At 45.5% G+C, this 24,168-nt stretch overlaps 1 protein-coding gene across 2 annotated transcripts in view; it reads right to left on the bottom strand.

Moving 5' to 3' along the window:
* Nucleotides 1–24,168, bottom strand: part of ELAPOR1 (endosome-lysosome associated apoptosis and autophagy regulator 1) — a 62,149-nt gene that overhangs the window by 24,825 nt on the left and 13,156 nt on the right. For both annotated transcript variants that reach the window (XM_035122591.3, XM_035122592.3), the window contains exons 2-3: nucleotides 5,729–5,849; nucleotides 4,396–4,588 (exon numbers count right to left, since the gene is read on the bottom strand). In XM_035122591.3, the coding sequence (XP_034978482.1) occupies nucleotides 4,396–4,588; nucleotides 5,729–5,849 (314 nt within the window). The remainder of the gene's footprint in view (nucleotides 1–4,395; nucleotides 4,589–5,728; nucleotides 5,850–24,168) is intronic.

A 24,168-nucleotide genomic window follows, 5' to 3' on the forward strand; every position in this document is an offset into this window, starting at 1 on the left:
AGGGGCTGGTCTTGCTCGCCTGCCACCTGACTTTCTTCAGGGCTACTGTGGAGGCGGGCGAGGGCTGCGCTGCCGGCGGAGGGCAGCTCCTCCAGCAGGGAGGAGACGCCGTGGAGGACCCGGGTTCAGAAGCCGCCGGAGCTCTTTCCGCAGCGCACCCCGGCCTCGCCTCCACGTGGGCAGCAAGGGGTGCTCGCAGCGGCAGTGGCGGCCATCGGAGGTGGTCACCCCCATCCAGCCTGCTGCCCTCCACCCAGCCTGCTGCCTGTGGCGGCCCAACCCCACCCCCCCATTACTACGCCACTGATGAGGGCCATCCTCTCCTCAGTCTCCTATGGTCCTGGCCCATAGGTGGCATAAGTGCTGGTCTGGGTCTGTTGGGTGGTTGAGGCAGTGGCATCTCAGGATCTTGTGCAGACTTACCCTGTTTAATGGCAGTCACAGCGCCCAGCAAGGCAGCAAGCGGGAGGCCAACCACCATGTCCATGAGGGCTACTGGGCCTCAGAGGCGCAGCATGCATGTGAGCAGAAGACAGCTCAAGTGCTGTCCATGGTGCTGATCTTTGTGCCTGGCAACTCTGCCGAGACATACTCATTGAAACCAGAGTGCAGAGAGGATGCAACTCATCCACAAAGAGGATACACACCCACCTCTGGGATACACTGGGGAGAGGCTGTGCAGCTGAGCTGGTTGGACAGCCTCCATAGCCACAGCCACACCTTCCTCCACTGGTGCTGACAGTGCACCACCACCTCTCCCATCCCTGCAAGATCCTTGGGAATCGAGGCCACTGATATATTACTGACATCACTCTGGCTGTTGTCCATGTCTTTGATGGGATATGGGCAAGGATCTTCTTCTTTCATCCCGTTTCATTAGCTTCTCTGCCAGCCCCATCAGCTGCTGTTTCCCAATGCTTGGCACCCACCAGAACACTTACTCCCCTGGATATGAACCCCACTCATTCTCCCCCCCCCCACTACCATTGAGTTTTGCTCCATGCAGTTTGCTGTGTTGGTTTTCCTCCTTCCTCTGTGTTGGTTTCTCTCCTAGCACTATTGAGCTTGGGTCCCTGCCTTCTCCCCAGGATGCCTTCTCTCCTCCCTTTCCACCACACCTCCTATCTCCATTGCTGAGGGTAATCCTGCCCTGTGCCAGGGCTGCATCTCACAGTTGGTGTTTTTTTTTTTTGTCTGATTTGGAGTCCACAAAAACCTGCACTAGAAGTTACATTTCCATCTACCCATCCTGCAGTGAAATATTGCAGGAGTCTTGGGGTCTGACAGAAATGCCACTAAGGACACCTAGTGGTACACAGGTGTATTTCCTATCTAACCTGTCTAACAAACAAACAAACAGGCAGGTAGGCAGACAAAGTATGAAAGAGTCACCATAGCCCCCCTAACGAGATCAAAGTCCACACAGCCAGGACACGTGAGGCATATGTACTATGTTGATAGTGCTGAGGCAATTGGCTGTTGAGATCCCCCACATCCAGTGAGTACTCATGTCAATATGGTGGAGGAGGGAGGCCACTACAGGGAATTCAGATTGGGTGCCTGCAACTCTCTTTCATGGGGTTCATTTCCCTTCTGCTAGTCTTTTGGTGGCCTGAGTTCCACGCTTGTGAGAGTGTAGCTGATGAGTCTGGATGTGGCAGCACTGTATCTCCCTGTCTCAATGCTCATTCTCCACCTATAGCATGCCCCGTTTTGGGGTTCTCCACAAGGTTAGCTGCTGGTGGGTGCATTTTCACCTGCCCAGCAATCTGTGGGTGGACAGATGTATTTCTGCTGGTGTGGAGTCCCCCTCCATGTAATATAGGCAGCTTTTCACTGGGGGAGGCCTACTTATGTCTCATCCAAACCTTTCCCAGACAGCGATATATATGGTGGTCTGGACTGCTTGAGCAGAGATCTCAGAGCAGAACGGAAAACAAGGCATGTCAAGAGAAATTAAAATAACTGACAACAAATCTTCTCTATATACTATTTGACTAATAGTATTATTCATAATTAAAAAGATGCAGACTAGAAGTGACAGACGAAATTGGGGGAAAAATAATGTGCTCATTAAAATTGAATGGAGATTCATATTAAAAACCTGCACTAGATGTTATTTTTCCATCTTCTTTTACTGCTAAGAAGCAAAAACTGAAATTTCAAAGATGGCCTTTAAATGAAAGAAATAATACACAGCTCCCCTGGCACAGATTTGCCTTTATATAAAGGCATCTAATGTTAAAATTATTTTCCTTTTCCTCTAGCACTTTGTACCCATTTTGCAAAATATTGATTTCCCACCCCCATAGTTTTGTCACTTCCAAGGGGGAGAAATTAGAATAGAAAATAAAGCTATTAAATACTGGTTTGAACTGATTTTAAAAATTAACCACATTACAATACTTTAGGAAATTACTGAAAAATAATATGCTGGTACATTTCTGCAGTGAAGTCTGTTTAATTTTAAATGTTTTAAAAAACCCAATACTGCTGTGCACTATTCCTGGGGCTATAATCCATATAGCAATATAAATGTCAGAATCTAGTAATGTACTTTTTTATTTAGAAATTAAATGGCTGTCTGTTTTGTAAGCAAACAAATCCCTGGACTTAAAAATGAGAAAGTCACAATATCTGTTCCCTAGGTAAAAATTAGCAGGTTAAAATAACCTAGTGGGAGCAATGACAGAATCTGCTATTGCAATTAAAACTTAATCAACTGTCTGTATCTTACCACTGTGTGACCGTATCAGTCAGGAACCTGGGCTTTCCTTTTCAAAAACCAAACCAAAATGAGAGTCTAGTCTATATGGCTGCAAAATGAGTGAAATCTCAGGTGCAAAGGGGAAACAGAATTTCAGCTGGCAGGAAATGGGGATTCAGTGTATTATATATCCTCTTTGTCTCTTATGATTAGGGGAAGCAAACTGAATTATGCACAGTAAGTAAATACAGTGGTACCTCTGGTTGCGAACGGGATCCGTTCCAGAGCCCCGTTTGCAACACGAGCAGTATGCAAGCCGCGTCTGCGCTTCTGCGCACGCATGGGTCGCAATTCGGCGCTTCTGCGTATGCGCAGACTGCTGAACCTAGAAGTAACCCGTTCTGTTACTTCCGGGTTCGGCACGTTCATAACCCATGTTGTACGCAACCCACAGCATTCGTATCCAGAGGTATGACTGTATATGCAAAATGTATTTAATTTACTTAACCCTGGTGAAGAATTCTGGTCACATTGGGAGAATTTCCACATTCTCACTCACACACAGATTGCCAAATGTCAGAAATGCTAGGGTGCTGGTGCACATGAACTTACCATTTCATCTATATACCAGGGCTGGCCCACCTATGAGGTAAGGTGAGGCAACTGCCTCAGGCAGCAAGATCCACAAATGCAGCAAATCCGGCCTCAAAAAAATGCATTGTCCATTGCTGCTGCCATGGGGGCAGCAATAGCTATGGCAGGCTACTTGGATGCTGGATCTGCATCCTGCTCCTCAGCAGCACCGCCATGCTGCCTCCATTGCATGCTCTCAGCAAATAGGAGGTGCTGTTGGTCTCCTCCCACCCCTAGGAAGGAAATGGCAGGGACTGCCCTTTGGGGTCTCCTGGCTCTGTACTGGCCCAACGTGATTCAGAGTGGGCCTCTTGCCTCATGCAAGACCCCTCCCTCCCCCCGACATACACACTTTCCCCTGCTGTACATCATCACTCACCCCCTTGTTCCCTGGCAAGGGGGAGCACCATTTTGTGGTTCGCCTCAGATGCCAAAATGTCTTGGGCCAGTCCCACTATAGACACAGTTCAGCAACTACTCAAACTTAGGGAAGAGAGTATTTTCCTTTTCCATCCCATCCCATCGCTATTCTCTGGGGTTGCTCTGTTCCACATCCTGTTTTGCCTGCCTTTTGGTTTGGCTTGGAGAAATTCTAAAGTTAGTTTTTTACGTGGCACATGGCTCAGTTTGTAGTTCATGGCTCTTCCTCCCCACCCACCGCCCCCTTTAAAGTGACTAATGCACACCAGCGCATATACATATTGATTAAATCATAGCTTAAAACTGAACCTTGATGCAACCACATCAGGATTCCTTTTTTGCACAGAGATTTAATTCATATGCATACGTGCTGATGTGAATCACCTAGCTGTGAGGAGGGAGGAGAAGCTACAATTGAGAATGGCACCAACTGAGCACGTGCAGCAGTCTGGAAATCAAAGGCAGGAGACTAGCAAGATACTGCTCCAAAAACAAGACTGGGTAATTCAGACCCTCAGGATCTGTGGAGAAATTCACAAGCACCCCCACTTAACCAACGTGTTTAGCTTTTAGAATCAGCAGCCTATGTGATGATGATGTACTCTAGCAGAAATGAGAGCAACAAGCTCACTCACAGGGTGCAGTTTCCCAAGGACTCTGAAAAGCTGTAATCAATTTCAAGGTTGGTTGCTTTGTTGTCAAAACCATGGGGCAGCTCATCCCACTCGTCGAACCTGATGCCAGTGCCCAGGGAATACGTGCCCTCTGCACACGGTTTGCATGACTGGTTCTTCATGTCCAAGAATTCGCCAGCTTTGCAGGAAAATGCTGAAATGCAGAAGAGAAAAACTGATCAGGAGAAAAGGACAAATGAAAACCAAACAGAGACTTCCTTGAGTGATTCCTAGCATTTATATAACATGCTGCCCCAATGCATTTGCCCTGGCCAGACTGCACTCTGGGGATCTGTGGGTTGCCACTTAATAAGAATCACAAGTTGGGAGAGTCCTACTGTGCTCATGTCCTGCTTCTGTTTCCCATATGCATCCAGTTCACCACTGGTGTAGCTTCTTATACAATTTCAAACCACAGTTCCCTACAACATCCAGACTCCAAGAATTGTGGTTTGCTTAAAATTCATTGAATGAGAACAAACCAAGATGTAACTATGGTTCCTAATCCTGGTTTGCCCATTAACTAGAGTTATAGGATCAGGCCCCTGTGGGAATCCGTGGGGCTTTGGATCCAACAGACTCAAAGCCTCTGGTGCCCTGCAGTGTCCCATTTCAAGGCTTTCTGTGGTTTACTGCCAATGGCAAAACCCACCAGCAGAAACTTCCCACCTGTCAGTGAGAAGCTCAGGACCTCTGGCATAGCAAAGCATCATCAGCACCATCCTCCCACTCCCCCAGCCATTAACACTGAGGGGTGTGTGTGTCCAAAATTGTATCTAAGTGCATCATTACAAGCGCAAAATAGAAAATTTCAGCAACGTGTCAATTTCAAGTCAAATATGCCAATGCTAACTTTCTGATTGTGTGTGGGAAGTTAACATGCACAAAATACAGGCAACTCTCCACCTGTGTGGGGGGTTGCGTTCTGGGTCATTGCATGTGTCAGCAGTCAAAAGCAAGCCCATTCCTTCACCTTCCGGGGCCAAAAGCAACACAGGCATTGGCAGTTGCACGGCAATCAGATGCACAAAAAATGGTCACCGCCTGCATTCAAAGATATTCTAAGCATTGGTGAAGGGTGAGAGGCAAATAGGACACAGAAGTATTCCAGATCAAGAGCTGAAATTGGTAGCTCTCTCTTCTGAATGTTCAACTATTAACAGGGTAGACCTCATTTTAACACATTGTACGATGTGACATCTCGTGCCCCATGGCTCAACGTGGCTCTGGAGCCTCCAGTTGGCTGGAGTAAACCGTGTAAAGGGAAGGTGTGATGACAGCAGTCATAGCTTACAGCATTTTGTGCCTTTGATGGGGTCTGGCAAGCCGGTGCAGATTCCTGGGTTGTGTGGCACAGCTACTCTCCATCTGGAGCCTTGGCTGTCACATGCTGTGTATTCATAATGGTATTCCGACTGAAAGAGAAAGTGCAGGGGTGAAATAACACCGTGCGCATTCAGCACCAATGATAGATGCTTTCCCACTTATTATAGAAGATTGGTTCTCCACAGGACATCAGGTTATTATGCTCAGAGCCGCAGAATTTTGCACAATAGGAACATATAAACTAGATTTGGTGGCCCCAACATTAAGGTAACACACTAAACGTGCCACGGGCTGGTCTGTCCTATAGACACATGCAATTCTATTCTCTAGAGCAGCTACCTGTACTTCTAATTTATACTAACTGAGAGAATAAACTGGACTTTTATAATCCTATGCATATGCCTACAAATTCCAGAATCAAGGCAGACTAACTGTTCTGTTGATAACAAGCCAGACTTTAAAGCAGATGAAATTCCATTTACTAAGCACGAGCCCGTTTCCAGAGAAGGTGTTGATGCCACTAGAAAGAAACTGTGCAGAGTATGAGCAAATGTTATCCAAATCCATAGTAAAGCCAGGGTACATGAGAGCTCCAGTTACCTTACTACGTGCAGCAAAATCCCATTTCCCCAACTCCTGGCACAGGTCTACATGTTAGGAGGAAAACACAGGATTCACAACCCCATGTTTTCTTTATAAGGGAAATGTTAGATGGGTGGCATTTTCAAGCGAGAGAAAGTAGGGAGTGCGTAACTCTTCCTATACCTATTGATTTGGCTTTGCAAAACATGAGATCACACACAAAGCATGGCGCAGGAAAGGCATCCCTCACTCCTTGCATCATTTCTGAGTTATGCAGAGCAAGGTGGTAAAATCCAGGGGCAGGGATTGTTGTGGTTGCTGTTGTAGTTGTGGTTGTTGTTGATTTTACGAAGCATGTTTCTTCAAAACTGCTCTAAATTCTCAGGGCTCCTCTAGATTCTAAATATTTAGCAAACAAAACTATGTTTATCCTAGCATTATTAGGGATTAGTGTAACAAAACTGGTTGTTCATTAAACAGGTTCCTGGAGAAACACGGATATAAAGTGTTGCCTAAAAGGCAAAACAATATTTCTTTAGTTCTCTAAACAGATGGAGTACTGGAGTATTTGACTAGGGCCAGAGAGAACGGTTCTGGAAATGAGCCAAGTTCACCAATTCTCCCATGAGTCACCTGACCAAGTAATGCTCTCTCTGTTTCTTTGCAATGAAGGGATATGAGGCTGTTCTACATATTTATTCTGAGGCTGATCTACCGGTATATATTTATTTTGGCATTTCCTACTCGCTATGATGTAGCCATTCTCATTTTAGTAGAAAATGCAAAGGTCATATGTTTAATCTGTTTAATGGGTGTTCATTCTATACGTTTCATATGTATTCAGTTCTGCTGTTAGCCACTAATATTAACAAACTTAATAAAGATTAATCAATCCTACTGGGCAACTGCTCTTCTTCCTCTCTTAACAGCGACTTTCCTTTTTGTGTCCAGCTTCAAACTGTAAATATACCTAATTTTCATTTATAAAAAGAAAAAGTTATTCCTTCGGAGGTAGTAAGATGCATTAAAATGTGTGGTATGTTGTACACAGCCTTAGCATTGGTTTTCTGTTTGGTGGCAGGTGAGAACCTTTTTATTTGCCCATGTCTTTTGGCTTGTTTGCATTTCATCATGCTGGAATGTTGCCTTCTCTATTGGCAACATATGATACAGTTTGATATTCACAGAATCGTAGACTTGTAGAGCTGGAAGGGACCATGAGGGTCACCTTGTCCAACACCCTGTGATGCAGGAATCTTTTGCCCAATATGGGGCTCGAACCCACAACTCTGAGATTAAGTTGCATGCTCTACCGACTGAGCTATCACACTGTCATGGTATATTATTGTTTTAATTCTTATGAGCTGCTCAGAGAGCCTTGGCCGAAGAGCAGCCAACGCGCAAACAAATCAGATCAAAAATCCTTCCCATAAAAACAATCTTGACTTTTGCTTGGGACAAAAATACAGCAAACTACCTTGTTTAGGATCTATCTTGCTTCAGAATCTAGTTGCCGTACGAGAGAAGCTTGTTTTGCTCCCCGACAAGAACAAAGGTCTGCTTGCAAATGCATTGGTAATTTTCTTAGGAACAAATGTAATTAATATCGTACACTTGCTTAATTGCAAATGCAATCTCCAGCTAAGTCCCCGAGTGGCTAGGTTAACATGCTTTTTATACATGTTTCTTATAAAAACTCTTTATAATGTGTTCTATTGTCCCTCAAAGGGCTGGCCCAAGACATTTTGCTGCCTGGGGTAAAAGGCAATCTGGTGCTGTCCATTCTATGTAGAGAAGCCAACTGGACCGGCTGTTGAATCTTATTTCAACACTAGCAAAGCTGGTGCACTCCACCCCATCCCATGGGGCATGCAGGGTAGACCACATGGTGCACACCTACCTCTATCCTCTAGCTTCTCGCTGCCACACCACCACCCACACAGCATGTGCTACCTGAGGCGGCTGCCTCACTCTGCTTAAGGTCAGATTCTAGTCCCCAACTACCTTCCTTGTGATCTAATGCTACTCATTTCATTTGCAACTGCATTTTTCTAAAAGCTATAGCGAGCCAGCAAATCTCATTCTGGCTTGGGATTGCATTACAGTGGTACCTCGGTTTAAGTACACAATTGGTTCTGGACATCTGTACTTAACCTGAAGCAAACTTAATCTGAAGCGAACTTTCCCATTGAAAGTAATGGAAAGTGGGTTAATTCGTTCCAGAAGGGTCTGCGGAGTACTCAACCTGAAGCGTACTTAACCCGAAGTATGAGTGTAATTGGTTCTGGAAGTCCGTATTTAACCTGAAGTGTACTTAACCTGAAGTGAACTTTCCCATTGAAAGTAGTGGAAAGTGGATTAATCTGTTGCAGACGGGTCCGCGGAGTACTAAACTGAAAATACTCAAACCGAGGCATACTTAAACCGAGGTATGACTGTATTTGGATACAGTAACATTTATGAGCCAATGTAGTGTAGTCGAGAAAGCGTTGCACTAAGAGCGGGGAGATCAGGGTTCAAATACACACACCCCTCCCAGCTATGAAGCTCACTGGGTGCCGACTTTGGGGCCAGTCGCTGCCTAACCTACCTCACAGGGCTGTTGTGAGGATAAAATGGGGGAGAACTATGTACGGCACCTTCAGGTCCTTAGAGGACTGTTGGGGATATAAATGTTTTTTAAAAAAGGATAATAGGAGGGGAAAAAAATGCACCACACCACCATACCATTCAGGGTCAGAGTTGGCTGTGCCATTTTGTGGACAAAGGTAAAGGTAAAGGTACCCCTGACCATTAGGTCCAGTCACGGACAACTCTGGGGTTGCGGCACTCATCTCTCTCTATAGGCCAAGGGAGCTGGCATTTGTCTGCAGACAGCTTCCAGGTCACATGGCCAGCATGACTAAGCTGCTTCTGGTGAACCAGAGCAGTGCACGGAAACGCCGTTTACCTTCCTGCTGGAACAGTACCTGTTTATCTACTTGCACTTCACATGCTTTCGAACTGCTAGGTGGGCAGGAGTTAGGACCGAACAACGGGAGCTCACTCCATTGCGGGGATTCGAACCGCCGACCTTCTGATCAGCAAGCTCTAGACTCTGTGGGTTAGACCACAGCGCCACCTGCGTCACGTGGACAAAGGTGCTTTGGTGTTAAGAATAATTCCACACAGTGATTAGGTACAGGTTAGCAGTTTGCTCACGCATCACCTGACATGTAGATTAATCTCTTTTCTGTTTGTAATACATGAAGTAGCCCTATGTGAAACAGCGGCAACGAAAAGGCAGCCTTTTGTAAAAGTTCCCCAGATGTTAATTTTATCAGGATTGATGAAAGCCGGTTCTTTGCTTTCCACCGGACACCTCCTGCCCTGCCCTTCACTTATCTTTGACTGTATTCCACACATCCATATGGAGGAACAGCTGCTACATGGGTAAAGTGTTCCCTGCTAATCACCTTGAAAACCCGACACCCTCCGTGCAGAGGCCAGGGAGGGATGTTTATGCAGAAGTTAAGCTAATGCTCAAGGCAAATGCAGCCGGCTGGAAGAGTTAGCTTAAAAGCCTGGCAAAAATCACTTTTTGTGTTAAGCTGCAAGTTGAGCACCTTATCTTCCCACTCCCCCCAAAAATCTAAATAGTAAGGAAATGAATAGATTATAATCTGTTTAGAAACAAGGTTCTAAGATTCCCTATTTATTTCTTAAAACAACAACAAAACACCTACTGTAATTATTTCTAACATCCAAATCTATATACCTGAGAAAAAGCTCTGCATTTCGACAAAGACATGTAGGGCGGCTGCATAAGAGCAATGACGTTGCTGAGAAACCCCTGCTTTTGTTCTTACAGCCTGTCTAGTGTCAAACTGCAGTCCTCTGCAGACCTTCAAAGTGCCTGCACAGTGACAAACAGGATTACCACCGTCCCCTTCATGGGGCACCTGCTGGTTCCACCTGCCATCCACATGTTTGACTTAAGGCAGTGTGTGCAAAAAAAAAAAAGCTTGCTTGCAATGAACTTAATATGCACAGACCTCATCTGCACAATCTGTACATGCAAACCTGGAACTCCCAAACTAGGAGGCTCCCTATGAAAACCAAGAAGTGGTATGAGACTCAAATCTTTTTAAGATCTGATGCAGCAACTGACAGAAATAAAGAATCTGAAGAAAATAATGGGGCCTCTGTTTGACATAAGCATAAATTAATCAGAAAGGGAGCTGTCAAATGAGGCAAAAGCACACACAAGCCAGGCAAAAGGATGCAAGGTTTCTCAAAGAAGCTAACTTTAAAGGGCCTGACAAAGCTGTGAGAGAGACAATAAAACAGCAGGAGAAATTCAGCGCTAATAAAGACAAGTGTGGAAATATATCAAAAGAAAAGCTCAAAAATGGTAAGCAAACGTAAATAATGAAAAAATTCCTTCAGTAGCACCTTAAAGACCAACTAAGTTTTTATTTTGGTATGAGCTTTCGTGTGCATGCACACTTCTTCAGATACAGTGAAATGGAAGTTTCCAGGCACTTATGTAGAGAAGGGGTGGGGATGGGGAGGGGAGGGGGGATCACTCAGAAGGGTGGTGGAAATGGGTGATTGACTGACTGATAGCTGTTGATGACCGCAAACGACTGCAAATGGTTTTGCATGAAAAAGCAAGGGTTGAGATGGCTGAAGATCGCTTATCATGTATAATGAGATAAGAACCCGATATCTCTGTTCAAACCAGGTCCCTCCATGGTTTTGAGCTTGGTGATAAGTTGCAATTCAGCAACTTCTCTTTCCAGTCTATTTCTGAAATTCTTTCGTAGTAAGACAGCTACTTTGAGATCTTGTATAGAATGTCCTGGGAGATTGAAGTGTTCTCCTACTGGTTTTTCTGTCTTCTGGTTCCTGATGTCAGATTTATGTCCATTTATCCTTTGGCGTAGGGTTTGGCCTGTTTGTCCAATATAGAGAGCTGAAGGGCACTGTTGGCATTTGATGGCATACACAATGTTAGAGGATGAGCAATTAATTGCTCATCCTCTAACATTGTGTATGCCATCAAATGCCAACAGTGCCCTTCAGCTCTCTATATTGGACAAACAGGCCAAACCCTACGCCAAAGGATAAATGGACATAAATCTGACATCAGGAACCAGAAGACAGAAAAACCAGTAGGAGAACACTTCAATCTCCCAGGACATTCTATACAAGATCTCAAAGTAGCTGTCTTACTACAAAAGAATTTCAGAAATAGACTGGAAAGAGAAGTTGCTGAATTGCAACTTATCACCAAGCTCAAAACCATGGAGGGACCTGGTTTGAACAGAGATATCGGGTTCTTATCTCATTATACATGATAAGCGATCTTCAGCCATCTCAACCCTTGCTTTTTCATGCAAAACCATTTGCAGTCGTTTGCGGTCATCAACAGCTATCAGTCAGTCAATCACCCATTTCCACCACCCTTCTGAGTGATCCCCCCTCCCCTCCCCATCCCCACCCCTTCTCTACATAAGTGCCTGGAAACTTCCATTTCACTGTATCTGAAGAAGTGTGCATGCACACGAAAGCTCATACCAAAATAAAAACTTAGTTGGTCTTTAAGGTGCTACTGAAGGAATTTTTTTATTTTACTTCGATCCAGACCAACACGGCTACCTACCTGTAACCGTAAATAATGAATTGCAATTTAATTAGGATGCAATCCCATATTGAAGATTTGACAGCTTTCGACTTTGGCAGAAGCCCCCACCACATTGGTGGAATACCAGATATGCAGCCACCATGGCAGATTTGCCAGGGGAGATCTGCTGGTGTAAACCCTCCACTGGCAGAGCTATTCCACCAGCAAAGATACACCAGTGAGGCAGCTGGAATGGGGTGCAGGCGCATGCAGGGCATGTGCAACGTGAGGAAAGAGCGCACTTGTACCATATTCTACACTCCTTAGATCTGCAGCCATGAATGCCGCAACTTTACACCAGCTCAGGCAAAAAAAAGCTGTGCTATATGTCCACCTAGAAGGATGCAACCCATCAACATTTAGGATTATCACCCATGCCCTACGTTGGGGAACATAAAACCTGCTTTTTCAAACCAGGGACAATGTATCATAAAACACAGTACCCCATTATATTAAATTTATACTGTATTAAAAAGGATTTCTGGGGAAAGGGATGGGGGCTTCTGGAAAAAAGGGAGCAGGGTCACTTGTCACTTTTTTTATTACAAAGAGCAGTCTCTATATTCTTCTTATGGGGTCCAGGCTATCTCATTGATTCGTCCACTCCCAAGCGGCTGCTTTGTGGTCGGGTGGGGCCAGTGAGGCCCCCCTCTGATCTCTTGGGCCCTCAGCCAGCACCCCACCTGATACACCAGCAGTATCTAAATCCCCTACACAGAAAGGCTACATGGGCACATGGCATGGGCCTGTATCTCTCTGGCCTCGGGTAGCTCACATTTGATGCTCACATGCAGGTCCCCCCCCTTGTTTCCTGTCACGAAAGGAGCCACTTTGCATCAACACAGCTTCTCTCCAGAACACTCACACAAAACACAAGGATATTGCTGAAACTTCTCTTCCCAGAACCATATCTGGTACAGGATCTCACCTTGGAGCCAAATGCCAAGTTACCTTCCGCTCCCACAACTGGAGATGCAAGGACACAGCACCCTGCGCAGGTAAGCAAGTTAAAGAAAAACCCTTGCTGTAATGTATAACCGTTGCAGCTGCCTACCATGTCTCCTCCACGCCTTTCATAGTACATAAATACTGTGTCTTATTTGAACCGTCTTGCCCCAACACTCTTGCCCTCCCCAAGATCAGTGCTCTCTACATAGAAGAGGTACTCATCCTCACACCCAGGTGAACTCTTCATTGGCAAAGGCCAGGCACTCCTTTCCAACTCTGTTGGCAAGGCTATAAACAAGCATGAGAGGGTCCTGCGCTTCTTTTACACAGAGCAAAAGGGGGAAAAATAAGTAAATCAAAGGATTTTGCTGAACTTGTTCAAGGAAAAAGTTTAGTTCTTCAGCACCTTCACTTAGAGTGCAAACATGATATATTTTTCCTTCTCCTTAACTTAAATTCAGAAGGCTTATTTGGCTTTGTTGCAGAACAAGCTTTGGGGTTTTGTGACATGTTAAACAACGTTTTGGCACTGTATTAGCATTTTCTTAAACTAATAAGAGACAAAGGGCTCATGAAAATATAGAGCCTTTCTCAAACACCATTTAAATTAGATCTAGCTAGTGTGTAAAAAGTGATTTTGTTCCTAGGTTGATGAACAGCCAGTGGTTCAATAGCAATTGAAAACAAGCCAAGCCTTTGAAGTTTCACAGCACTTGAATATCAGGGAAGGGAAAAGGTAAGACATGAGTTATTATATTAAGACTATTTGACAGGGAAGGTTTTTGAAACCCCTTGATCTTTCTCAGCACATCCATTTTTTACAGAAAGGTGCAGCCACACACATTTTATTCTAGAACAGTATATGCCACTTGATCACAGAAGAACTATCAGACTTTGGAAGAAAATGCATTTTAATACAGGAGAAAATGCTACGGGTTTTGTGCTTTTAAAAAGCACCAGTATTTTCCTCAACCAAATACAAATACGGTATGTGCACCATCAAAGACTGCAAAACTTTTGCCATGTAAAACTTCTGCAGGGAGTATTTCAGTTCTCTGCTCCCCACCCCCACAACAAAAAAGTGTTGGAGATTATGTACTTGGCTTCATTTTAGTTTCATCACATCTACCATCACAACACACATAATAGAAAGAGGTTAATGAATGTGTTCAAGAAGGAAGAGGGACAGAGGCTGAACCTAGAGAGTGAACTACTCAGGAGCAGAGCCATGCAAAATCTGGTGTGCAGTCAGAAACAAAACTATGCATGACCCTGACAAAAACACACACACTTTTTCAGTACTTGCTCTGTCTGGTGTAAGTGGACTGTACACCTGCTCATGGAACAATGCTGAGTGGAACCCCCAGTCTTCCAAATCACAGGCATTCAATGGGGCTAAACATCACCCTCCATATAAGGATGGGCAGAATGACACTTGGAGGTGGCGCTTCAAACTATGGTCAGCAATGTTGGAAACATGTTACAGTGGTACCTCTGGTTAAGAACTTAATTTGTTCCTGGGGTCCGTTCTTAACCTGAAACTGTTCTTAACCTGAAGCACCACTTTAGCTAATGGGGCCTCCTGCTGCCGCCGCGCCGCTGGAGCACGATTTCTGTTCTCATCCCGAAGCAAAGTTCTTAACCTGAGGTATTATTTCTGGGTTAGCGGAGTTTGTAACCTGAAGCGTTTAACCTGAAGCGTTTGTAACCCGAGGTACCACTGTAAATGGGTGGTTGAAATTAATGTGCCTAGCTTTCCAGTAAGTTGTGGCCGAGGGGGATCAAGATTTGGACCCTGTACCAAGGGGTAGTTAACAGTGTCTGTCAGCCATGTTCCTGGCAAAGATCTTTCTTGCCCCCTCCCCCAAAGCTGCTACAGTGGTGTCTCAAGTTAAGAACTTAATTCATTCTTAACCTGAAACTGTTCTTAACCTGAGGTACCACTTTAGCTAATGGGGCCTCCTGCTGCTGCTGCTCCGCCGCCGGAACATGATTTCTGTTCTCATCCTGGGGCGAAGTTCTTAACCCGAGGTACTATTTCTGGGTTAGCAGAGTCTGTAACCTGAAGCGCCTGTAACCCGAGGTACCACTGTATTTGAACCAGGAGGGAAAGTGCTACTGGCATCAATGGAAGCTTCCCTCCTTGTCATGTCTCGTGCCCCTTTCCATCCCTGTACTGATGTCTGCACGTGTACCCTGCAAACATGTGAAGAGAAATACAAGAATGGAAAAGGACAAAAACAAACTAACATGGAACAAAAGGCAATAGTTTGGGCTCAGCCCAAGAGATTTGGCCCAGATCCCTGCCCTTATCTGTATGCACAGTGGCACAGAATTCTCATTACTGGTTGAAGCAGAGAACAGGGCAGTGCTTTGCTCTCTTTCAGCCTATGCAAGCAATTCCCGGTAGCCAGCTGTCACTATTTTTAAAACAGTTCACTGGGATAGTAAAATTCTTGAAGGAGGAAAAATGACGTAGTAAGTACAATTCCAGATGGAGTTCAGAAGGGCAACAAGTGCTACTTTTCTGTAATGAAAGTCAAGTCCAAGAGGTCTCAAGTGTAGCAGCTACAAGCTGAGCTTTCAGGCTGGATCCACTGTATTTTAACGGAACCTACCCTGCAGAGGCTCAGCTGCTGAGCACTTGCTTTGCAAAAATGCCGCCCCAAGACCGAGAAAGGCCTCTGTGGGAGAGCAATTCCCAGTCACGGTTAATGATGCTGGGTGAGATGCACCGCTGCATCCCAACCACCTGCGCTTGTTTAATGGGTACAGTGCCTTCCCTCCCACCCTTCACTCTGTGTGCCTAATTCAAGCTATTGCCAGAATATCCTCCAGACCTATCAATTTGCCTCCTTGAATGCTGGGGGGGGGGGTTGGTTTAATTTTTGCTTCAGTCTTATATGCAGCAGCATTCAACATTTTGAATTAGATAGGGAGCTAGAGCAGCCTACAATGCTTTTAAACCTGTGTTTGTTGAATGTAAAAAAATGTGGGAATACAAAGTCAAGAACTCAGTTTCATGCATTCTGTCACTTAAACACCCAACTGAGATTGCAACCTGTGCTTTTTTCCATTGCAGAGAACTGTATCTTTTTACCTGGCAAAACACTGAAGGACAAGCCATTAGCAGCTCACATATATTCATTCGTGTCTGGATGTTACGCTAAACCAGTGTTTAAAAGCAATGTGAATAAATTTAGCTTCCTTCAGGGCTCTCCCCACCTACCCACGGCTAATAGAAGGAACATGTAAGCTCCTGCTTTGCTTTTAGTAAACTATGACTTCCTGCGTTGTCAAAACTGAGAATAGTAGTTTAGCACTAACTATGGTTAGGGTTTTTATGTAAAATCAAGACAGCTTCATAACTCACAATTTGAAGCTGACTTGTTTGGAAACTAAGCGCAGTTAGTGAGAAAACATTATTCCTGCTTCAGATAAGCAAGGGAAGTCAGAGTTTACAAAAAAGGAACAGCCTCTGGACTCATGTTCTTGGATGTATGGGAGGAATAGAGTTGGTCAGGAAGAGGGGAGGCTGATTCATGCAGTGTTAAACCATAGCCTAATGTTACATCTGAACTTGGTCATTGCCTTACCATTTTCTGTAAGGCATAGATGATTCTGTCTGTTCACCATCCCTTTATTTGCATGTATGCGTGCACACCCATCACTCAAGAGCAATAGTTTAGCACAGAGTTTGACATTTCCAGGCTATTAAGGAAATTCCACTTTTAATGAGCAAGAACTTCTGTGCGATTCATGAGAATTCTCCTGGACATAAGCTTACTGTACATATCCATTTATTTTCCTTGGCAAGAGACTGACATTTGCTCCTGGCACTTGTCTGAGCTGTTCTTTATTTGGCACATTGTAAGGATAACCTACCCAAGTGCAATGAATAGCAGGTAAGTCAGAAAAAGTGGGGAGGAATAAAAAGAATTCTACTGACAAACCACCTTTCCAAACAAGAACATTTACTAAATATGAAAAAAATAAAATAAAACACAAATGAGGGGTATATTATGCAAAACAAATAACAGTCATGTAAAGAAAATATACTTTTCTTCTGTAGAAAATAAATGGTAGATAAATTTTAACACACACACACACACACACACACACACACACACACACACACACACTTGGTCTAACACAATGGGGAAGGGCTATTGTTTGACTCTATGTTCTGCATACAAAACGTCCCAGATTTAACCCCCTATGTCAAAGCCTTTTCTTCAGTGTACGGTTGGACAGAAATGAGGAGTTGGGGGGAAACTGTACCATTAGAAAACTGATCATGTGAAGTTTGAAAAAAGGGGAAATTAGACATGTGAGGCATAAGTGTGTATTAAGCAGTTAATTGACATGAAACGTCAGGGACAGCATGTACCCAAATTGTATCAGGGTAGAATGTGCTCAATTTCCATACTTAAAATAAACTGCCCAAACCAGATTAAAACATCATCTTTTGGGTGGGAACCACCTCTTCTTCACTTTTATCTTTTGGCAGGTAACACTTTCTTTTATCCTTGTAGCTACTCTTAAAATATTCCTGTTTTTGCACCTGTCACCAAACTAAGGCAGACTCATAAATGAACCATCACTATATGGTAGATAAGAACTAGTGTCTCCTATGGAGAAACTGCAATTGATACAGGGTGTAAAGCATGCTTTGTGCATGCAGGGTGTAAAGCCATTGCTTTTTCGGTGTGGGGGGTACAATGGGGAATTGGTGCAGTTGCTTTTAAAAAAAAAACCTCCCAGTGTCTCCAAGCAGAGCTGGGAAAGACTTCTGTCTGAAACCCCACCAGACAGTATCAAGCAGGTGTGGCAGTAGATTGGAAACTACTGGCAGATCCCTGGGTGATTTCCAGGAGCGTGGTAAGGGATTCCAACTGCCTAGTAATAGCAACACCAAAAATAGGTGGGGCAACCTAGCCAGATGGGTGGGGTATAAATAAAAAATGAATAAAATAAAATATCACACACACACACACAAATCCTAAATTAGGCTGCTGAAATAAAGAAAGCCTGCAGGGAAATCTAGGCTGAACATATGTTAAGGGGCACTCTGTCCCTAATTCTTAGGGGTTGTCCACACTTCTGCTTGCCCCATGCCTAGAAAGCATGGGTCCAAGCAAGTTTCCCCTTGCCCCGCTCATTTCCCAAGAAAAACCTGCTCTTTAGCTTTAAACTGGCACAAATGGCAGTTCACGGAAAACCTGAGTGCCATTTGCTCTGACTGAGCACAAAAGAGCATTTTTTCCCAGCGGAAAGCAGTGGGACAAGAGGAAGTGGATAAGCCCTTAGCTAAATTTATTTTGCACCTGGCTCTGGGTTGGGGGATCTCAAGAGTTCTAGTACAATAATATGGTAGATCCTGCAAGACTAATGACTACCTTCCCCTGGTATACAACGTAGATGACTCTGAGCTGGATGGAACAGTGGTCTGAGTTGGTTGGTATAAAGCAGCTTCCCATGTTCTCAATCCCTGCTTTCTCCCACCTGCGATGATCAATCAATAGTACAGAGACCCTTTTAAGCAGAAAGTGCTTTCATACCAGTAAAGGTCACTTAGCTGCTGTAAGGAATGCTAAGTTTATCGCAAATGTGGAAAGGGGTATTTTCAGGAAACTGCAGCATTCTTCCAATGCACTCAGAATAATTCTACCTCCAGAAAGCTGGACCCAGAACCTTGTACTAAATAATAATAACTGAAGCATAGTTGAAATACAGGCCAATCTTAAAAGCCGTCCAGCTGCCTCTGTAAGGAACAGGTTGTAAAAGCAGCTAAGGAAGAACAAGGAGCTCTTATCTGGACCCGCCATGTACTCCTCCTCCAGGCATTCTGAACCAGGAAGCAATCACAAGGCTGCAATCTGGCACTGGGAGTGTACCTGCCATTCCAACTCCACTTCCTTCTCCCTCATGCCCACAGTATCTCTGCTGTTTGCAGTGCCTCTCAATACCATTTTATAAGTGGTTTTGTCACTGATGACCATACAAACAAGTACTATTTCCTCAGAACATTATGCTTTTTTAAATGAGCAATTCAATCTGTCTTTAAGAGGCATGCAGACATTCTGTGAGAAGATTAGACACATGCCTATTATGAAGCATAAGTGGTCCGTTTCCTGGAACTGTGTTAGAAGCCCAATCTTGTTTGCAATCTTCTGGTTTCACTGTACTTCTGCTGGCAACTCTCCTCATCCCTCGATTATCAGAATCAGATCTCTTCATTAACTTCCCTGTCTGAGATGGCACAATAGCAAGTTCACGGAATGCTGCTTTACAGCAAATAAAACTGCTGGTCCAAGCAAGCAGGGATTCTCTATCCTGGCTGGCACAACTCCTTCCCAGCCCAGATGCCTGGGACTAAACCCGGATACTTGTTTCACACAAAGCTTGTACTTTAGTACTGACCTGTGTCCCCTCCTCTCTTGCTTTGCTAGTGGGAAAATATTCTGATGCAGGATTAGGACTTCCTGGGCCACATAGTACAAAACTTATCTAGGGCATCCACTATACTCATTTCTCCACACACATCCTCAGAAACCCCTGGGCAACCATTTATGGATTAAAAGTGGCTTTTCCAACTCAGCTGAGCCTCACAATGTTAGATAGCCTAGGCCCCTGTCGGTTACAAATCCTCCAAGCTACTGGTTTTTCCAGTTTTACTTCATGTACACATAAACCGCCACTCAGCCGCTGAAACCAGCGGCCTGTAAAAGGCGAAAATCAACATTTTAAGTTTCATTTATTGTGTGTTCACCCACCTGCTCTCCTCATCAGGTTGATTCTTCACTTTCTCCTAGCACTAATTTCCAGAATTTTCTTTCTATACGTGTTTCCTCTCTAAACCGCTTCTTCATTTAATTGAAGAGATCGAAGGTATGCCATTTCATCTCTGTAGCAACAACTTTGAAAACGTGTGCGAGCACAGTGGTGTGTGTGTGTGTGTGTGTATAATGCATGCACTACCTTGAGATATTGGCAAACTGGGTTTTACAAAGGTCAGAATCACCCTTTTCTTGTCTCTACCAGAAGAACTTAGCAAGGGGTTTGTGGTGAATAGGTGCACAAGATGCTAGTCATAGATGCCAACATGAAGAAAACATTGGAGGTGGGGTGCCTCTCCTCACTTCTCCCCTCTCTCCACACCACCTTCCTTCACCATGAGGATGCAAGCCTGTAAAAGAGGGTGGTGTCCAGCTAGGAGGTACCAACGTGGAAAATAGGGGGGGGTCGGCTCCCCCTAAATATTTTATTGAAGGACCAAAGAGACCAGGACCTCACAGAGTTGGCACCTATGTGCTGGACTGTGTACACTGCCCCCAAACAGCATGAGTTGCTCCTATCCCAATCTCCACTCCCAATCTCCACAGCATTAGAACCAGTGTCTGTTGAATATACCAGCGGGATTCTCCCTTCAGGCATCCAGTCTAAAGAAAGGTTTAGAGAAGAGGCAGCCATGCACACTCTTTAGGCCCTGATGCATTCAACTAAACATCTGAATAGGGCTTAAGGAAAAATGACTATTTGTTGCAGGAATACACAGGGCAGAAACTGAAAGGAACTGAAAAGAAAAATCTAAATGTGGAGACAAAAGGTTCTAAATTTAACTCCATATTGGTAGGATGGCTACAATGTGTTTGAGGATGGATTTTTATTTTTTTTATAAAGTGAGAAACGGAAGTTACACCTCTATGATGTGCAACCAGGTGGCTAGGTGGAAGAGGTGGATATATCACAGAATGTGTAAGTATCTACTGGTGAAGCAACATTTACCGCAGACCAAGCCAACCATTATTGCACTTCAGCACACATTTAAAAACAGGTGAACTTGTGCAAGTTTGCCAGTTGCTAAGTTGGTCATCTGTATTGTTCATTCATTGCTATGGGGCTTCAGCTCAAACAATAAAACATTATCCTGGAAAGGACAGTGCCTCATTAAGGAGGCAATAGTTGCACATATGTAAAACAAAGAAAAGTGCTAATTAGGCTGTTCTTGCTATTGTCCATGACAGGCCACAACAGAGTGAATTCAGCAAGATCCATTCTCCGGTTTGCTATGGCTCCATACCTTTTCATACGTAAGCTCTGAGTGTGGATGTAAATGATAAGCAGACACATTACACAGAGAGCATTTTAAACTGGTGTCTCATGCAGAATGTCCAGTATTGGAACATCAGTTATTTGTAACACTTTGCCTTACAGGCCACTACACACCTTTATGTCTTGCAATAACGTGGTACACAATGGGGACCACACGTGATGCTCACCCACAAGGAGCAGCACTCATGTGCCTGGATTTAAAAGCAGCCACTATATGGCTGTTCTTCATTACAAAGTCAAAGACTTGCAAATTCTAAAACATTGCGTGTATAGCAACGGTGATTGGCAGCCTTTTCAGTTTAGCTTCTTTATGCCAAAACACCTGATCCAAAGACTAGCTGCAGCAGCACTTAAGTGTTAGGAAGGATGTGCCAGCAATACAAAATTATAAAGCATGAAAGTTACATCAGCACTACAGTACTGCTGATTGACATCTATGCAGAAAAATGATGTAAATTAGGATATACCTGTATTATTTAAAATAAATTACCAGGGGATTTTCAGTCCCCTGAGGCTCCAAGACTCATACCTATTTAGATTTTGGAAGTTGCAGTGTGGCTTGTCTGAAGAGATTCCTAAAACTTTAGGACAGCAAGCCAAATCCAGTTTTACAGGATGTTTGGCAGCCAAAAGCAGCACACACTGCAAAACTGAGTATAGTGTCCAGGACCTCCTGCTTCTTTTATACCGTGTTTCCCACATTATAAGACACCGTCTTATGTTTATTTCACTCAAGAAAATAAGCCTATGGCTTATTTTCGGGGGGTGTCTTTTTTATTGTTACTATAAGTACGGTACCTCCTTACTGGGTCCTGCTGGCTCAGGGCTCGGGACGCGCAGCAAGCCGCCTCCTGCTGCTGCCAGATCCCGGAGGCGGCCTACTGGGTCTGGTTGGCCTGCATGGCCTGAAGCTGAGCGGCGGCAGGAGGTCCGCGGGTCCTTCCCTGCCACCAGGGCGCCGGCGGAAGCGCTGCTGGTCCCTTCCGTGCCGCCGGAACGTCGTGGGCTGCATGGCCCGAAGCTGAGTGGCGGCGGGAGGTCCGCGGGTCCTTCCGCACCGCCGGGATGACGGATGGCAGTGGGAGCACTGCTGGCCCCTTCAGCCGGATGAAGGAAGCGGCCTGCCGGGTCGGTGCCCAGCAGCGCTGCGCGGAGCACCAGATCGAGTCAGTGCCCAGCAGCCCCGAGCTGGATTGAGGAGGCGGTGCTCCGTGCAGCGCTGCTGGGCGCTGACTCTGCAGGCCGCTTACTCGATCTGCTGCTCCGCGCGGCGCTGCTGGGCACCGACCCGGCAGGCCGCTTCCTTGATCCGGCGGAAGGGGCCAGCAGTGCTCTCGCCGCCCGTCACCCCGGTGGCGCGAAAGGACCTGCGGACCTCCCACCACTGCTCAGCTTTGGGCCATGCAGCCCACGACACTCCATCGGCACGGAAGGAGCCAGCAGCGCTCTCGCCGGCGTCCGGCGCCCCTGCGGCGCGGAAGGACCTGCGGGCCTCCCGCCGCCGCTCAGCTTTGGGCCATGCAGCCCACGACACTCCGTCGGCACGGAAGGAGCCAGCAGCGCTCTCGCCGGCGTCCGTCGCCCCTGCGGCGCGGAAGGACCTGCGGGCCTCCCGCCGCCGCTCAGCTTTGGGCCATGCAGCCCACGACACTCCGTCGGCGCAGAAGGAGCCAGCAGCGCTCTCGCCGGCGTCCGTCGCCCCGGCGGCGCGGAAGGACCCGCGGGCCTCCCGCCGCCGCTCAGCCTCAGGACATGGAAACTGGCAGGGATGGGGGATGGGGGAGCGCTTTCCCTCCTCCGCATCCCTCCGTGTAACTCTACCCTGCCAGGCGAGCGCTTGCGCTCTAAAGGAACGCAACAAGGTATGGCTTATTTTCAGGGGGTGTCTTAGATTTCACAACTGCTTAAAAATCCTGCCCTGGCTTACTTTATGACTACGTATTAAAAAGGGGGAAACACGGTACATGAAGATAAGGATTTCTACAGAATGTAATAATTTTAATTGAGGTATATGGACCTGAGTCATCTCAAAAAGCAGAAGAGGGTGGTGCAGTGTAAATATACAGCGATATACTGTACATAGTTCCAAGAGGGAAGTAGCTGGGATTATGGCTTGGAAAATGGCACATTACCTGGAAAATAAATTGCTATCATTTATCTTCTGCAGGTTCCAATTGAGTAGCAAATTATGTGAAGGAAGTAAAATGTCAGTTTATGTAGGAGAAGCATTTACACAAGGCAGAGACGCTTCTGGAAGAGAGCTGAGAAGCAGGTAGGTGAAGCAGGTGGGACAAGCAGCCAATCAAAAAAGATGACCAGAAAAAAAACACAACTCCAACTGAAAGACAAGCCTGGCTATTTGTGGAAAGGGGTGAACAGGTAAGGGAGCTGATGAAGCATTGCAGGGGTAAGGGTAAAGGTAAAGGGACCCCTGACCATTAGGTCCAGTCCCAGACGACTCTGGGGTTGCGGTGCTCATCTCGCTTTACTGGCCGAGGGAGCCGGCGTACAGCTTCTGGGTCATGTGGCCAGCATGACTAAACCACTTCTGGCAAACCAGAGCAGCACACAGAAACACTGTTTACCTTCCTGCCAGAGCAGTACCTATTTATCTACTTGCACTTTGACATGCTTTCGAACTGCTAGGTTGGCAGGGACCGAGCAACGGGAGCTCACCCCGTCGCGGGGATTCGAACCGCTGACCTTCTGATCGGCAAGCCCTAGGCTCTGTGGTTTAACCCACAGCGCCACCCGCTAATAAGCCTGACGTTTGGCAACAATTTTCTAACTTGCTTTCCTTGCTCTGATATATTCCTAGAACCTTGGGCAACTCAATGAAGCTGCACGTTGGAAATTTCAGGACAGCGAAATAAAGTACAACAGATAATTAGAGGATGGAACTGACTTTCACAAGATATGGTGATGGCTGCAACCAGCCTTAAAAGGGTGATTTGATAAATGCATGGAGGATAAGGCGACCCGTGGCAAACAGCCATGAAAGCTGTATGCTACCTCCATGTCTCTGAATACCCATCACTGAGGAATATGAGTGCAGAGATTGCTCTAGTGCTCATGTCTTGCTTGTAGACTTTCCA

Source organism: Zootoca vivipara, chromosome 7 (genome assembly GCF_965207765.1).
Source record: "Zootoca vivipara chromosome 7, rZooViv2.hap1.1, whole genome shotgun sequence".
NCBI lineage: Eukaryota > Metazoa > Chordata > Lepidosauria > Squamata > Lacertidae > Zootoca > Zootoca vivipara.